We start from the raw sequence: 18,936 nt of genomic DNA on the forward strand, positions 1-18,936 counted from the left end.
GATTTTTTCTCCTTTTCCTAACCCCATTTCCCCCCACTGTTTTTAGAATCAATGTTTTCCATTCTGTGTAATAAGAAAACTAGTTCCAAATTAGGAAATGAAAGGACAGATCAAAAACCAACTCAGTACAAGCTTGAGTTACTCTAATTTGGATTTTAAAAAAATTATTTGGGAAATAAAGAACATAGAGTCTACGCTTAAACAGCTTCTAGTATGTCTTTGCTAGACTTTGCATTTGGAGTAATACAAATAGAACCATTTTCTCATTCTCAAAAGGTGATTAATAAAGGAAGACAATATCATATATGTAGCTCAAGTAGCTGTATTCTCTCACTACGCACATGCACACATGCGCACGCATGCACACACACACACACACACACACACACACACACACACGCAGGCTCTGATGTGAAAACTTCACTTCTCAGATGTCAGTGATCAAAGTGCCAGAGCCGCATGTGAGGCCAATAATTGTGCACATACACTGGTCACTGAGACCATAGGTTCCTGTTGGCTTGCACCTGGCTGTTTCAGCAGGCAGAAATAGGTGTTTTCCTGTGTCCATTGGGTGAGCATATGTATTTTTACTGATGCATCATAGCTGCTGATACCTAAAAATTTGGCCTCAGTTATTTCTAGAAAGGAAAAGCAATCTGAGCTGTCAACTTTGATATTACCTAAACCTGCATAGAATGTGGTAAAATAATGCAAGATTTGTTTTTTAGGCCTGTTTCATATTTTCCAGGTAATAGATCAAATCAGTTCAGGGCTCAGTTTTAGTTCTTTAATAAGCTGATACAGTATGTTGGCAGTAAAATAAAAATGCACTTTTAACATGGAAGTGCCATATAGTCAAAGTTGCAATTTGTGCTATTTATTAATAAATAGGGATCACTTGGGAATTGCGTTTAGTACTTTCAATGGCAAAACTGGAGTGAGCTCTCATTCTGGTCCTTTCCATTGTCATGCACATTCTCCCTCATCATCTCACTTGGCGTCTAAGCCCTAGTTCATTGTCAGCTCTTACTCGCTTTTTCTTTATAAGCATTTTGTTCACTGACCTAGCCCAGTGAGAAAAATTAATATACCATCTGTAGGCTTTTTGGGGTCATGTTCTTAAATTTTCATTCTCCATCCCCTGCAAGTGTTTTCCCCTAGATTCTGTGTTTAGGTCTTATTTCCAAGGTTACCCCAGGCAGGCCTCCGCCTTCAAACTTCATCTTATTAATATCATAATACCACATTCCTTTTTTTCTCCTTACCATTGATTTCTACCTACCTTACTTTTATAGTTCACTTACATTCTTCTGTATTGTTTGTTTCTCCCACTAGAATGTAAACTGTCTGCAGCCAGCGATTACTGCTTGTATCTCCAGAGTCAGGGGGCTGCCCTAGCATGTAGCAGATGCTCCATAGAAGTTGTACTGATGAATGGAAGTGATCCACCTCAGCCTTGTGTTCTTTGTTACGTGGAAATCACTGTGTTTTCACACCCTGTTTGAATGCAGTCACTAATGTCTCTATCTTCCTCCCCACAGCCTTGCTGAGGGCGGGCACATCAGTGTGACAGACAGATCCCATCGGTCACTTGGAATCTACCTAACATTAAAGGGGTTGGTGCAGGGCTTTCTTCAATGAGCCATCCCTTTTGGAGTCATTTTCTCTGACAGAATTTTGATTAAACATCATCAAGGCCAATAATCCTTTTTAGTCTTTCTAAACTCTAGGTCTTTTTCTTCAGCTTTTTGGATAGTCAGTGATACTGATTTTAGCTAAAGTGCTTATTCCTTCTCCACATATTATAGTTCATTTGGGTAAAGAAACCAGCATGGCATTCCACTTATTGGAAGTGAGGAAAAAAACAATTGTGTGGGCAAGAAACATTCCCATGTGCTACACTCGAAGCCCTGGTGACGGACGTAAATTTCCTGAGCCTTGCCATTGCTTCCCTGGGCTCAAGAGGATCCAGGGTTTGTCTCATGTTAAGTTTTACTGCCCATGAAAGAAAATAACACCTCTGTCATGGCCAGTTAATCAGTATCTTTCACAGTGGACTTTTGCATATCTGAAACCAACCCATCCAAAGCCAGAAGAAATACTAGGGCTATGGGGGTAGAGATTTTATTCTGCCATGTTTCTTACAAGGAGAGATCAAGGGTCAATTCATTTCATACAATTACTTCAGTCGTTTTTCAGCTGGCTGAGAGACTTCACAGATCAAAAAATACAGTGGCTCTAAATGATTTCTGATATGTACAGTTCTAGTGTTTTTTTTTTTTTTTTTAATTCCCAGCATGTGGTACGATGCCTGCCAGAAACCATCTTTCCAGCTATTGACAGGTGGATTAGAAATCATCCGGGATGCACCCCACCGTGTCTGTGCAGGCTGGCCATTCAAATTGCTTACTGCGTGGTCTTCTTACGGCCTGCTCTGTACACACTCCTGCCTTACATGCTCTTCTTCTCTTCCAGTGTGGTGCTCATCTTGGGCACATATTTGATGATGGACCTCGCCCAACCGGCAAGAGATACTGCATAAATTCAGCTTCCTTGTCTTTCACACCTGGAGACAGCAGCAGCGCAGAAGGAGATGGCGGGGCCAGCAGTGCAGCCCAGGCAGATAAAGCTGAGCTGTAGAGCAATGGAGAGCGGTGGAAACAAAGTGTACTTAATGCACAGCTTATTAATAGCATCAAAATTGTTTATCTTCATAGATATATTTTTTCAAAAACTGTAAGGGAAGTTTTGAGCTATGATATATTTTCTTCTTTTGCTTAAACAGAGGCTCTGCCCATCCGTGTATTTTGCTATTGACTAGATCCAGAACTGTGTATAGCTTTTGCAAATGGAGTTGACTCTGTGAAACTTTTTCACAAGCCTTTTATGCGTTCTTTGGCGAGATTTCCTTTGAGCACACACCTTCTTTTGAGTTTTGTTGTTCTTTTCCCCTTAATTAAGAAGTAGAGGGTTACTGATCTTTGGGTGTAAAACTTGAGCTCTCTGGCTCAGGGTAGGGACCACGGCTGGGCAGTGTAGGACATCCACACATGGCCCTGTGGCACTGCACAAATCTTCCAGAGATGAGGACTGATGTCTTAAGAGACTGCTCAGCTTTGTGGAAAGTTTGAGCTAAGGCTGATTTTTTTTTCCTTCTAAAAGGGTGTGAATGTCTAAAGTTTTTCCTTATGTTAGATTGTTGCCAGATCTGAGGGGGTGCACTGAGTGTTATGGCAGAGAAATCAATATTACCTCACGATTAGGCTCTTATTTTATTTTATTTTCCATTGAAAACATTGGAATGTAGGACAACTGTAGGATTTTGACCCTCATTTTGTCTTAAGTTCCCTAAGAAGAACACCTGCCCATTGCCTTTTGTAAGACTTTCTCTTGACACCTAATACCAGCTGCAACCAGAAGGGCATTTGAGTAAATTCCTGTACATAAAGCAAAATATTGGGGACAGTACACTTCATCAGGACACCACAAGTGAGAGGAGAAAGCAGAGAAGACCAAGGATGGAGTCTTGAGTACTAAAAGCTCCCATGCTGGGCAGAAAGGATGACAGGATACTGCAGGTACTAGAGCCCAAAGCAGAGCCCTCATGCTAGAGCCTCAGGCAACCTCTGGGAAGATGTTGGCTGTTAACACAGAAATAACCAGGCACAACTTCCGCAATTAACAGTAATCTGCAATGTGCAAGGGACAAGCCATTTAGCCTCTCTGTGCCTATTTCTTCATATATAAACTGAGACTCACAATATTTGCAAAATGTGTTGATCCTCTCAGGGCAAACTTACATATTGCTATCCAATTAAGATCAGTGTTGTAAACTTAAACTGATCTGGTTTTAATTGCTACCAAGGCCAATTCTAGGCATTTGAAGTGGAAAGAGGCAGGGGCTGACTTAGCTGACTGATATGGAAACAGTTGGGCAGAGAGCCAGCACTTTTTCTTTGTAGCAGTATGGCTGGTTTTACTTTGAGAAGCTCTGTTCGGTTGCTTTATAACATTTAGCCTGGTAGGATGGGTGTCAGCGTGAACAGTAAGGCTCTCGTAGGTATGAACAGGGTGATACAAGTTGATATTGTTGCAGCCAGATGTGAAGGCTTGGTTTGTGGCTGACACATGTTGTATTCCTAACTTTGAATGCTAATCTTGAAATGAAAATTTTTTAAAATATTATTTTTCTAAATCTTTGATAGCTTATGAAAGACTTTTCTTGTAAGCACTAAGACAAAAATAAGAAAGAAGGACACTTGGCAATTTCAGAGGCACAATGGGAAACAAGAATGAAAAGTTGGGACAAATCAAAGTATGAGAGTGGCCATGTCCAGTTTTGAAACTATTTCATTGCTACTTCTTTCTCAATAAAATTATTAAAATATATAAAAAAGAGAAAGTGGCTGTGTCTGCCTGATTCATCCCTTTTCAGACACCTCAGGGATACTTGATGTCTAAGAACTGTTCCCTGTTACCTGTGCTGCAGCTTTCAAGCCTCAGAGGCATCGCATTCTTACTTGGATGCTCCCTCAGCTCCGGCTGTCTCACCCCAGGCCTGCAAGTCACCTAGGGATTTGTAGGCCTCCTTCCCTCTAGGCATGAGGGGTACAATTTAGGAACAGACTAGCCATCGGCATCCAGACTGTCCTAACCGTCTGTGCCAACTCCGCAAGGTGAGCAAGCACTTCTCAGCCACTCCAGCTGTATGTGGCCACCTCCCTCAGATGGGGGATGTAAGCCACAGTGTTGGAGCAGATGGAGGAGAGGGGAAGAGAAGCCTCTCACACCCCTTTTCTGTATGGTTCTTGTTCCTTCATTTTTATAGTAGGATTTAGCATTTCCCTCAAAAAATAAAAAAATGTAAAAATCACCCTCCCTTTCTAAACTTTAGTCAGTTTTTCAAGGAAAGCCAATTTTTCCAGCTCCAAGTTTAAGAAAAATGCATCATTCATTGAATGAAAAAGAAGTGGGGTGTATGCATGTGGTTTAATTCTAGATTGCATTTGGGTTTAAGTGATATCAAATTTCAGTATATTTCTGTCTTATGTTAAAGAAATATATTACTAAAACATCAGTGAGCAATGTCAGCTGTCGAGCACTAGATTTATTTGTGCAGGATATGGAGTGCAATGAACTGAGTCAATATGGCGAGGTGTATGTGATCTGTGGAATTACGCCATTTAGCATAGGAAACGCATGGAACTTTCCCTCTGCATTCCAGCATTACTCTACCATTGGAATACACGGGCTTTTACTATTACACAGGAAAGGATCCACGTAGCCGTGCAGAAGGATCTGAGGAGTGCAACAGGGTCTATCGTAATAAAGAGCATTTCTATTTATACTTTTCATTTCTTAGATACATTTAAATTCTTAATGCAAACAATATAGCAAGGTGAAAGGCTTTCAGTGTTGTGTTTAAAATATCTTGCTTTAAATAAGAAAAATGATGAAAGTGATGACCACTTAATTTGAAGGTCAAATGTTGTTCTTGACTTAGATATCTTTGTAATAATTTTTCTCCAGAGTTGAAAACTTTTGAAAAATGACGTGAAAATTTCATTAAGGATCCCTTTCTTATGTTTGTTGAATATAGGAATTATGTAATAAAATTTCTATATGAGTTGTTTTCTCTTTGATTTCTGAGGACTCCTGTTTTTCTTGACACAGTTGCATGGATTCTGAGACTGCTCTGTTTACCTCTTTGCTGAGTCTGTTGTGTGTATAGAAAGAAACCTTTCCTCTCAGCTAGCCTTTGGAAGTTGGGGCTCTGACAATAGGGCTAAGGTCTACTCTTTATGGCCCTAGCTGTGGGAAAAGCCTCTCGGGGCCTACAGCGGGGGGGAAGGAGAAACATTTGTAGAATCACTCAACTTCACCTCACCTCAGCAAAATCTGCAGCAGCTTGTGTATGTTTTTGTGCTTAAAACACAGACCTTGGGGAGTTCTGTCCTGATCACTGTGGGTACAAATGTAAGAGTGATACCATGCCGATGCTGAGGCTTCTGGTAAAGTCTGACAGGAAGCTTCCACAGCGGTCAAGGGTTGGTCTTTAGGGAGGTACGTGCAGAGTTCTCCCCTACTCACAGATTAATATCCATCTTAAAAGTCATCTCTGCAGGTGGATTTTGGTATAGTACTTGTTGAAATGTTTCATATTGTATTTGCTTTGTTTTGTTGATTTATTTATTTGGGGGAAAAGAAGTAAAGTAGTGATATCCTTGTTTTTCAATCAGCTTTAAGTCATATTCCTGGGACCCTAGTCCTCAGGCTGCCACATCAGCACCACCTAGAGACTTACTGGGAATGCAAATGTTAGTCTTCATCCTGGACTTAATAAAAATTCGGGGCTGTGCCTTAGCAATGTGTGTTTTAGAAAGCTATTTGTGTGATTCTGGTGTTCAAGGTGGAACCACTGCCTTGAAACTCATAGTGAGAAAACTTTAGTTAATATTCACTGTAAAAGTATTATTATCTGACTCTCAAAGTGGCCAATTACATATTTATTTATTTATTTTTATGTATTTAGTACAGGGTCTCACTACACAGATCGGACTCATAGTGATCCTCCCGTTTTCAGCCTCCCAAGCTCTGGGATCACAAGCACACACCACTACACCCAGTTTCAATCACCATCTCAGTGCACCCTGGGGCCAGAGCTGGCATGGCATGTGGGGCAGAGGAATCAAACCCCAGTCCCTGTGCTTTGCCTAAGTAGGTGCTATAGTCTGCTAAGCTATTCAGCCGTCCCTAAAAGTGACTTATTTTATCATTACTAGTTCTTGTGCAGGGATAGATCAGAAAGATTTCTGAAAACTTCATGTCTTACATCTGTTTCTATTTTTCCTTGTCCACTCATCTTGTTGTGGAGGATCCATCTGTCCTCATTAAAATCACCTTTATTCGTATTCATATTTCTAGGCTGAACACTCCACCAAAGTGTTCAAAGGGCCTCTCTGGAACCCCAAGATGTCCATGGCAGGGTTCTGCCTAGTACATCCTAGAGTTAGAGAACAGAACTCAGTGTAGAAATTTATATGGAATCTTCTCCATCTCTTCTGCTGCTTTGTACCTGTACCCTTCATCAGCATCATCATGGTTTGTGTTATTTGTTTTTTCAGTACTGGGTTCAAACCCAGGCCTTCTCCAAGCCCATAATCCTGGTATTTTTACCCTGCAAGACATTTCTGCAAAGGTGCCACATACTGGAATGTCAACTCATTATTTTGATCATAAAGCTAGTATTATTACTCATAGTTGTTTGAAATTGAATATATTACTCATATCTTAACAACAGGATGACCTGTAGATGATTTCAGCATACAAAAAAAAAAGTTGAACTTAAAAACTATCCATGGGATAAACTCATAAGTACCCACCAACTTCTAATCAGCATTCATAAAGTTCCATATATCTGATGAAAATCTTACCATTTTGATTAGGAGCCTAAAAAATGTCAAATGCCATCGAAGATGATTCTGGCATTTTCTTGGCCAGTTGTCCCCAGAAAGTATTCTTGTCATAGACCACTTTCAGAAGTGCTGGCCTGAAGGTAACTGTAGGCTCCACATCCTGGGGGCCACGCTCCTCTCCGTATTGGTCCAACTGGAGGGAGTGTACATACTGCTGACACGAGCACGAGGCTCCAAACCAGGCTTCCTGAACACCACACTCCACTTGCACCTGAATGCCTACCTTATGAGCACTGAGCACTCATGGGGTCCCATGGGAGAAGGCCAGAGTGACCTGAGGTTTGGAGCCAAGTCAGATCCTTAGCTCATATGAGATTTTCCCGACTTTTAGTTTGGTTACCAATGGTGACAGCTGCTCAGCTGATGCAGGCCAAGGAGCCGATTTCTATCTTAAGGATTGCAAATGGCCTGCATTCAGTGTCTACCCCACTACTCCCAACAAACACACAACTGCACCCTAGTTATCATCTGGGCTGAACTGGACTGGACAGATTCTTCTGGAGTAAGCAGACAAGCTAATTAGTAATCATTAACTGCTTCAGGTAGAGGTACAGAGGTTTAAATAACCAAAAGCAAAGCAAGACAGACAGGTCTATTTATTGGGCAGCCCAGGACAGAGGGTGTACCTGCCTGAAGCTCTGTTCCCAAGGCTTTCAGTTTCGCTATGGGACTTTGCGCCTTAATGACACCTGTTACATAATCGCTGTAAGTCAGTTACTTGCTCTGTCATCTCCAGTGTGAGATAGCTGGTCTTATCCACCTTATAAAGATGATGGCACTAACCTGAAAACAGTTATGGTGCACATCGCTAACAATGCACAGCCAAGTTCAAGTTGAGACCCAGGTTCATGTGGCCTCAGAGGCTGTGCATCTAGCCCACCCCAAGCTCTCCTTGATGCAGAGTACTGGCTACTTGTAGCATTTAGTTATGAGTAGGCTTTAACCTGGAAGTAAAGGCTTATATCATTTAATTACTTCAAGTTAATTGCAATTTGTCCTCCCAACATGTATTTTGCAGTGTCACTGCCTTATTTCAGAGGACTAAGCACTGTGTGCCCTGTGGTTTTTACACTTTAGTGACAGAGAATTTCTTTTTTTCCCTGAACCTTAATACTCCTTAAAAATTCCTACTGCTAAGAGGTAAAAAGCCATATTCTGGCCTCAGAGGGGGAAACAAAGAATGCCCAGAGGTAGTACTGATGATGTATCTGACCAGAGCAACCAGTTTCTGGAAAAGCTGATCCAGATAATCCTTTCTTGCCTTGGAAGACATAGAACCTGGATGCTGGGGCTTGGGATTAGCATGTCCTTACCGATAGCCCTAGGTCAGTGAGATTCTGCAGTGGGAAAGTGAAGGAGGGGGACAGATTCATGAGGTCTCAACCTAAACCTACAGCATGTCTGTGGGGCATATGATGGACCTATCCCAGGGACTGATGAAATAAAGAGATTTGTTTCTGTTTGATTACAATTCATGACAGATTGATAACTGCAAAGGCATTCAAACTTGGGGTTTGCCCCCCTCCCCGTTAACACCACAGCTTGTGAGGCTGTCTGCATCTGGTGTTTGTTAGATGACTGTGTTGCATCATCCTGCTGATTGCTGGGGAACATCTCCCAGCATTCCAGCGATGGGGAGAGAAGACCATGGGGCATAAAATGGCCTCATCCGGTTTACATCTTCATTGCTGTGCTTCTCACATACCTGCCTACATCTGGAAAAAATCTCCAGGTAAACCTCTTGGGCTCTTTCTCTAAAGAGCAACTGTAATTATTAAGGCCATACCCAAATAGAGCTTAGAATAGGTATGTGGCTGAACTTCAGCCAAAACCCTGTGCCTGACTAAAAGAGATTTTCTTTCTCTCTTTTTTAAAATGAATTACATGGGAGGAGCCTTTCCCCACACATGGCATTTGGGTTCCTGAGTATCTTCACCCAGGGTTTCTAGTACGTTGAGGTAAAAGTCAAGAGGACTTCCCTAAGGAAACGGAGATTTCTTCAAATCTTCACCTGTTTCTTTTCTTTCCTCAATTCTTGTCCCACTCTTGTCCCACAATTCTAATGAGTTGTAGAACATGCCAAATTTTACAAATGCCAAGACTTTTCTCTACTGAGCACTATCACATATTTTACATGACTAATAGTGTCAAAGGAAAACAAAGCAAAAGCTCCAGTCCCTGCAAAGAAAGACAGTTGTGGTCTGTACTTTTTCCTGCTTACTGTCCTTGTATGGATGGGATTCATCTGTTTAGTACACATTCATTAAGTTACTAAGGTACCAGGAACTGGTAGGCCCAGGAAACCCAAAATTCGGACTCGGTGCTCACAGCGATCTGGATAAGCAGGTATGTAACTAACTACACACAATGTTGACATGTTGCCTAGGGTGATACAAAAGCATGAATGAAGGGTAATGAGAATATAGAAAAACAATAAATGATCCTCCTAAAAGAGGGATATACCAGCAGGAGTGGCAGTGAAGGCAGGTTTCATACAGAGATGGGAGAGAAGCAGAGTCTTGAAAAATATGTAGTCTTTCATGTAGAAGAGAGCAGAACAAAGTGGCCCAGGAAAAGACTCTAGGTTTTTCAAATCAACTTTTGGTTACTTTGATAAATTTTGTAAAAATCATACTATAAGATGCTTTCTTTCTCATTTATATTTACTTGTATATTTGTGTGTGTGTGTGTGTGTGTGTGTGAGAGAGAGAGAGAGAGAGAGAGAGTGTGTGAGAGAGAGAGAGAGAGAGAGAGAGAGAGAGAGAGAGAGAGAGAGAAGAGAGACAGGAAGAGAAGGACCTTAGAGCCTACAGCAGTCATTTCTTCCTTCTCTGCTACCTCTGCCCCAGGGCAGGCCATCCTCAGTGTATGGGCATTACTGCAACATTTGCCAAACAGGCTCTGTCTCTAGGTTCTCTTTGCCTCGGGCTCTGCAGCCAAACCAGTAATAGTCATCTGGCCATTACAGTTGCCAGTTGCCAGGACCTTCAGAATCTGGTCACATTAACTGCTACCTTCAAAAAACAGATAGAAATAAGTAATAAATCATCTTAGCTATCCTGTGTATATATACACAATTTTTCCCCTTCCTTTTTTATCTGTCTTCTTTCCCTTACTCCAAGTGTTTGTTCCTTATGCACAGCTTCTTTCTCTTTTACTATACCTATTGTGTCTTTCAGATTTTATTCACTCTTCCAGGTTCTTACATTAGGGAGACAATACGATGTTTACACATGTGCATCTGATTTTTTTCACTTAAGAGTATGACCTCTAGTTGCATCCATTTACCTTAAAATTTTTATATTGACCAATTTTACATGCTCATATCTGGTAATCTGAGCAACTGCACTGAAGACAACAATATGCAATATGACACCTATCGTTTAATTCCTATCATCTTGTTTTTAAATAAATTGTGTATCATTTATAATATCTTATCGATTATTTTTTCTATTCACTTTAAAAAAAAATCTAGTCACAAACAACTTGCCCTTTCTAGCCTCATTTCTCACCACCTCTTTCCAGATGTGAGATGACAATTCTTTGTGGTTTTGTGTTTCCTTACTGATTGGCAATGTTGAGAGCATTTTGTCATGGATCTGTTAACCATTTGTATGCCTTCTTTTGAGAAATGTCTGTTTAGATTCTTTGCCCCTTTTTAAATCATATTGTTGTCTTCATTTCATATAATTATTTGAGTCCTTTACATATTTGGGATATTAGCCTATCAGGATAACCCTTTATCAGAGATGCACTTTTTTCTCCTATTATCTCTTCATTCTGTTAATTATTTCCTTTTAATGCTTAAGTTTTTTATTTTGATGCATCATATTTGTCTATTTTTGCTTTTGTTGTCTGTGCTTTTGGTGTCATATTTTCAAAAATAATTCCCTAGGCCCATATAGTATGGTTTTTCCACTATGCTTTGTTCTAATAATTTTACATCTCAGCTCTTTGTTTGAGCCTTTAATGTATTATTTTTGTAAATGGTGTCAGATTAGATAGATTACAAGATCATTCTGCACAGATGTTGAAATTCAATTTACTGTACATGAGCAGGTTTATTTCTGAGTTCTCAGTTCTGTTTCATTGGTCAATGAGTCTAGTCTTATGCCAGTCTTAAACTTTTTTTTTTCAGGGTCTCACTACATAGATCGGACTGTAGTGCTTCTCCTGTTTTCAGCCTCCCAAGTGCTGGGATTACAGGCACGTGCCACCACACACCAGTCTCCATCACTGTCTCAGCACACCCTGGGGGCAGGGCCGACACAGCATACCAGGGATTGAACCCCTGCCATTGTGCTCTGCCTGAGCAGAGCATGTTAACAGCTTTTAGTCCGCTGAGCTCTCAGGCCAACCTGCCAGTCTTAAACTTTTAAAACTACTATCACTTTGTAGTTTAATTTGAAATCAGATAGGGCCTCTAGCTGTATTCTTTTTGCTCATGATTGTCCTATTTGCAATTTTTTCATTGTTTTTTTTTTTTTTGTAGGTCTATATAATTTTAGGACTGTTTTCCTTTTTATCTGAAAAAATGGCACTAGAATTTTGATAAAGATTGCATTGAATCTGTACATCACATTGGTTAGTATGAACATTTCAGCAGTATTCTTCTAAAACATGAGTGTAAGATACTTTCAGTGTATTTGTGTTTCCTTCAATTCCTTTCATTAATGTTTTACAGTTCCCATACAAGTCTCTCCCTTCCTTTGTTAAACTTATGTCTTAGTATTTTATATATCTACTGTCAATGCAATTGTTCTTGGTTTATTTTTCAGAATGTTATTGTTAGTCATTTTTGATTTTGTGCCTGCCCTTTTGGTGTAACTATTAGTTCTAGTTTTGTGTGTGTGTGTGTGTGTGTGTGATTTATAGCATGTTTTACATATAAAAGCATGTTAACAGTGACAGCTACATGTCTTCCTTTCCTTATTTGGATGCCTTTTATTTATTTCTCATCTAATTGCTTTGTCCCAGATTTGTGATTCTATGTGTGGAAAGAAACAGTGACAATGGTATCTCTATTTGATGTTTTCACTGTTGAGCATGATGTTAACTGTGGATTTATCACACATGACATTCATTGTGCTGAAATACATTCTCTGTATACCTAATTTCTTGAGTGCTTTTATTATGAAAGGATATTAATGATCAAGTGCATTTTTATATCTAATTAGATTATTTATATGGTCCTTCATTCTGTTAATGTGATGTTAACCCATCCTTTTGTGTATGTACAAAAGAGTTTGCATTCCACACTTGATCTTAGCCAAAAAGTTGAGAAGTGATTAATATTCTGGGATAAATATTTACTTACTCATAATTAATGCTCCATTCAATGCATAATTAAATTTGGTTGACTAACCTTTTGTCGAAGACTTTTCCATCTATGTTTTCCAAATGAATTAACCTGTAGTGTGTGTGTGTGTGTGTGTGTGTGTGTGTGTGTGATATCTTTATTTGACTTTGGTATCAGGATACAAGAGAAATGAGTTTAGAAATACTCCCTCAGCTTCTGTTTTGGGGTAGATTTAGTGAAGTATTAGCACTCCCTCTTCAAATGTTTGGTAAAATTCAGTAACAAAGCCACCAGGACCTATGTTTTGCTTTGATGGAAGGACTTTTGTTGTTGCTGTTGACTCAATATCCTTATATTTCTTAATAATCTGTACAGTTTTTAAAAAAATTTGTTCATGATTCTATCTCGGTACTCTACACGTGTCTAAGAATTTATTCATTTCTTTTAGGTGATCCAAGCTTTTGGCATGTAATTAATTATTTCTTATAATTCTTTATTTTTCTCATGCATGAGTTGCAATGTCTCTTTTCACATTTCTGATTTTAATTGAGTATACTCTCTGTTTTCAGTGTAGTTATTTTGTACATTTTATGTTTTCTAAAAACCAACTCAATTTTATTCATTAATAAACTATATATTGTTTTTCTTCTATTTCATTTATTTTGCTTTTATATTTGTTATTTGTTTTCTTTCACTAACATCGGTCTTAGTTTGGTTTTTTTTCCATGTATCTAAAATGTAACAATTTATTTGAGGTATTTTTTATTTTTGATATGTTTATAGTCATAAACCTTTCCTTTAGAACAGCTTTAGTTACTTCTATAAGTTTTTAGTATGTTGTTTAAATTTTCAGTTGACATTTTCAAATTTCTCTTTAACTTCATCTTTCACTTATTGGTTGTTTAAGGCTGTATTTAATTTCTTAACACTTAGGAAATTTCTCAAATTCCTCCTGTTATTTCTAGTCCATACCACTGTAGTTAGAAATACTTTATATGATTGCAATCTTCTTCAATTTTCTAGGAGTTGTCTTTTAAACTACATATGATCTGTCCTGGGTAAGGTTCTACACATGCAGGAGAAGAATGTGTATTTTGTTGTTATTGGATGAAATATTTCATAAATGTATGTTAGGCTTGCTTCATCTAAAGTGTTGTTCATGTCCGATGTTTCTTCATCAAAATTTCCCATCTGAATCATCTGTCTATAATAAAAATTTGTATAATGAATTCCCCTACTATTACTGTATTACCATTTATTTTTCCTTTAAATTATTTAATACTTATTTATACACTTAAATGTTCTGATATTGAATGTATATATGCTTAAAAATTTTATATGTTCTTGATGCATTGACCTTTTTATCATTATACAATGTCATTTTTGTCTTTTTTTACTTAAAGTTTATTTACTTTGATATATGTATAGCTAAGTTTCTTTTGTTTTCATTTTCATTTACATGGTATCTCTTTACTTTCAGTTTAACTGTAAAGTAAGTTTTTTATAAGTACTATAGAGTTGGGTCTTTTTAAAATCCATTCAATCACTCTGTCTTTAGGTTGGAGAATTTAATTCATTTACATTCAAAGTAATATTGATTAGAAAGGACTCACACATCTGTTTTGTTTATTATTTTCTGGTTGTTTTGCAGATTCTTTTTTATGTCTCTCTTCTCTTGTTGCCTTCCTTTGTAGCTGTGATAGTATGCTTTGAATTCATTCTATTTTTTATTTACTCAGACTACTATGGGTTTTTTTCCTTGCAGTTATCATGGGGTACATTTGTCAGTTTTGTGGAATAAAATACTGGACTCCCACTACTTAGAAAGAGGCTTATTTGGCTCATAGTTTCAAGGGATTCAGTCCATGGTAATCTGGCTTCAAAGCAGAAATGTGTCAGAAAGCCCTATCAGAGGAATGCTGCTTACCTCATAGTGTCTAGGAAACAGAGCCGAGGAAGAGCAGAAGAGAAGGGTCTGAGGTCCAGAGTACTTGTGGTCACACCTTCATGACCCGCCCCCACACCCAGAAGTGTGTCTAGTTTTAATAATCCCCTAGGTTGCTATTGAGCTGATAACAGCTTAATTGTTACATTCTGTCTACCCCTTGGTTTACAAACACATCTCCTTAAACCATACTTATCTCCAGATAGAGACAAGAAGATCACACTTCCACCTAACATGGTGAAACCATGTTGTGTCTAGCCAATGTAGAATAATTGATCCCTGAAGTCTGAGCAGGAATAGCATTGCTCAAAAGTCCAAGTCTCTGAGACTCAAAGGAAACTCTTAGTTGTGAACCCCTGTAACAAATGAAAGGCAAATGACATGATTCCAAGGTACAGTAGCATACTGCAGTGGTGGCAAACCTATGGCGTGCCTGCCACAGTGGGCTGTTGTACCACTGAAAGCTTCAAAATGTTTGCAATCATTGGCAAAAGGTAGGTCTCATTCCAAAAGGGAAGTATATAAAGATAGAAAAAAATTGTACCAAAGCATGACTGAAAACCAGCAGGGAAAACATTCAGTCTTAGAGCTTCACTTCTGGCATCTGCAGCATGTCATGGACAAGATGCGAGTCTTGGAAGGTTTGGGTGACCCACCACAATGGCTTTGCTGGTTACAGCACACATGGCCACTCTATGGCCACTGACTGTGTTCCCTGCCTGACTGTGTTTCCTGACTGTGACTTTCCTTCACAAATGTTCCACATTCCTGGTATATTTGACTTCTGAAGTCTCTGTTAAACCTTTAGCTTCACTCCTACAGTTTCATGCACCACATCTCAAGGCTACATTGCCTGGCCTTTCTTTTAAATCTGGAGTGGAAGCTTGCATGATCCCACAACTCTTATATTCTGCATGTCTGAACAGACAACACTGCATAGATAACACCAAGGTCTGCTGCCAGTACAACCATCAACCAGGTCCTCTTGGATCCTGGCTGCAGTGGCCTTTGGCTGCTAGATGGGTGGATATGGTGAAATAAATTTTGTGGACCACTCCCCTAGGTGTTCCTTCTACAGCAGGGGACCCAGGGTCTTTCTTTATAAAGAAGATATTTAGAATTTCATGTTTCAGCCTGCAGTGGGTAGGGTCTTACTCTATTTCTAAGAATATTCTCTCCTTTCACAATACTTGGTTTCTGTTTGCTGTTACTAATCTTTTTAGCAACTATACCTCTTTTGGTCCCAGTTTCACACATTGTTCTTTTTGGGTTCAAATTTAAGTTTTTATTTATGTATTTTTAAAATTTCTTTATTTATTTACTTGATACAGGGTCATGCTACACACTTTGGATCCTCTTGGCTCAGCCTCCCCAGTATTGGGATTACAGGTGTATGCCACCATGCCCTATTCTGGGGCCAGCCCAGCATGCCCTGAGTTCTGGGTATGCTATGGCATGTGGTACTGGGGAATGAACCAAGGACCTTGTGCATGCCAGGCAGGCACTTAAGTCACTGAGCTATTTCCCCAGTTCCCAAATCTTAAGTTTTTAAAATGTTTCTTCTTCATTTAATTAGCATGCTGGTCTTCTAAGCTCTAGTCCAAACTATCTTTCAGGCTCTGTATATAGCACTCCAAGGCTTTTCTAGCCTATGTCACCAAACCTGTCTGAATTCCTCTCACAAACCTGTTCTAGTGGCTTCTGAACCACACAGCTATAATCACAGCAACAAGCCCACTTTTCTTGTACCGATTTTCTGTGTCAGTCAGTTTTTCCATAGTTGGTACAAAATACCTGACAACCACGACGTATGGAGGAGAGATTTATTTGATTCAGAGGGCTCAGGTCACAGATGTCTGGCTACAAAGCAAGACCATCATGATGGAAGGCCTTGATGCAGAAATGCCATCAACCTCGTGGTGGCCAATAGCAAGAGCATGAGAATAAGACGAGCGAGGAAGGTCAAGTTAATGCTTAAAATTACTACTCTGACCAATTTTATACACTACTCTCTGTAATCTGAGCAACTATTGAAAATAGCAATGTGCAAAATAAAAACCACCGCTGAATACCTTCCATCTTGTTTTTGTTTTTTTAAAAGGTGTATCATTGTGAATGTCTTATTATTTTATACTCTTTAAAATACATTTCAAAAAATAAAAAAGACAAAAATATTCTAGATTTATGAAATGGAAGAGTGAACTTTTTAACTATTTGATCCCATAATAGATGTCTATATCTGGTAGTCTGAGCAACAAATTTGATGATAAAAATATGTAATATAACAACCATTGTCAATTTTCTGTTCTTATTTTGAGATTCTGTAGCACTTTTGTGGTGCTTTGTTTTTGTCTTTGTTCTTGCTATTTTTGTTTCTTTCCTCTGAAGAGGAAGAGGAATTAGAAGAAGGAGAAGGAGAAGGAGAAGAGTGAAGAAGAAAGGAAGGATCCAGGCACCAGAGTATGCAAAGTTGTGCCTCCGTTACCCAGCTAGGTACACTTAAAAATGTGCATTTGTAATCTAGATAGCTCTCAATCAAGCTGACCATCCAATTTAATTGTCATATGAAACTTACATAGCTTGTGTGTGTGTGTGTGTGTGCGTGTTTTAGTACAGGGTTTACAGGGTCTCACTACACAGATTGGACTCGTAGTGATCCTCCTGTTTTCAGCCTCCCAAGTGCTGGGATTATAGGTGTGCACCATCATGCCCAGTCTCAGTCATTGTCTCAGCTTGCCCCATGTGCGGGGCTGGCCCTGCATGTTGAGGATCAAACCCTGGTCCCTGAGCCTGCTTAAGCAGGCCGTTTTGTCTGCTGAGCTATCTGGCTGGCCCTTATAGATCATTTTGTAACAATGTACTTCAAGTTGATAACAGCTTTGAATAAAGTAATGCTATGCTTTTTTCCCCTCCCTCACACACTGATTTTCTGATTTTGATGCCTGATTTTATATCATTTTGTAATTTGTATCCCTTGACAATTTTTCGGCAACAGTTGCTATTTCTTTTACCACCTTTTAAGGATAAAATTACCTGCCACCATTAAAGTCCTATGTTATTCTAAATATTACTATTTATTACTTATACCATTGGATTTTATGCTTTTGTTGCATTCATGTTATTAATCAGTGGCATTTTACTTCTATTTAAATAAATCCCTTTTCAATTTCTAGTGATAGGCATACTGTTGATGAAACTCTTTAATTTTTTTTTTTTTTTTTTTTTTTTTTTTTTTTTTTTGTTTCGACACTCAAACTCAAGACTTTGTGCTTGCCAGGAAGGTACTTGTGCCCCTGAGCTATTTTCCTGGCTCCATCTTTTAACTTTTCTTTGAGGGAAGTTTTTTTTCTTTCTCTCATTTCAGAAAGACAACTTTTCTAGGTAAAGTATTTTTGGCTGGCAGTTTTCATTTTCTTTAGTACTTTTATTATCTCAATCTCCTAGTCTGGAGGGCTTCGGCCGAGAAATCACTGTTTGTAATATTTGGCTTCTTTATATATGATATGTTTCCCTTGCTGCTTTCACTTTCTCTTTTCTTTTGATAATTTGGTTATTAATTACCTTGGTGAACTCTTTGAGTTGAACTTGTAGGAGATCTTAATGTGTTCTATACCTGGACATTTACATAATTCTCCAGATTAGGAATGATTGTAGTCACTATTTCTTTATGATTTCTAAAACCTTCTCTTTCATGTTCCTGAATTTCTGTTTTGTATAAATCAGATCTCTTAATGGTGTCTCATAATCCCCATACATGTTATTATTTTTCATTCCTTTTTTTTCCCCTTTTGCTCCTCTGATTTCAAATTGTGGAGGTCATCTCCATCGCTGTGTAGGGTCCCTGTGTAAGTCTCAAGCCGCTCCTGCAGGTTAGTCATCTAGGGACTCAAGTCATCTAGGGGTTCAAGTCATGTAGGACTTTCCTTCATTTTGGGGAGGAGCCAGCTTGCAGTTGGGCTGTGATGTTATCTAGTACCTCTGGTTGGATGCCATTACTGACAGGTATACAGAGAAAGCTAGCACCGAGCTAGCTTTCTATCTCTCTCTGTTTCTCTCTCGTCTCTCTCTGTTTCTGTCTCTTGTCTCTCTGTCTCTCTTTCTCTCTCTGTCTCTGTCTGTCTGTCTGTCTGTCTGTCTGTCTGTCTCTGTCTCCTTGTCTCTGTCTGTGTCTCTATCTGTCTCTGTCTCTCTCTCTCTGTCTGTCTCTCTCTGTCTCT

At 39.0% G+C, this 18,936-nt stretch overlaps 1 protein-coding gene across 2 annotated transcripts in view; it reads left to right on the top strand.

The window, feature by feature from the left end:
* The window catches only part of Msrb3 (methionine sulfoxide reductase B3), a 216,476-nt gene extending 213,770 nt beyond the window's left edge, over positions 1–2,706 (top strand). For both annotated transcript variants that reach the window (XM_023716300.1, XM_023716299.1), the window contains exon 7: positions 2,476–2,706. In XM_023716300.1, coding sequence (XP_023572068.1) covers positions 2,476–2,640 — 165 coding nt within the window. In that variant the 3' untranslated portion in view covers positions 2,641–2,706. The remainder of the gene's footprint in view (positions 1–2,475) is intronic.
* Positions 2,707–18,936: the final 16,230 nt, after the last annotated feature.

Source organism: Octodon degus, unplaced genomic scaffold (assembly GCF_000260255.1).
Source record: "Octodon degus isolate 3935 unplaced genomic scaffold, OctDeg1.0 scaffold00047, whole genome shotgun sequence".
Taxonomy (NCBI): Eukaryota; Metazoa; Chordata; class Mammalia; order Rodentia; family Octodontidae; genus Octodon; species Octodon degus.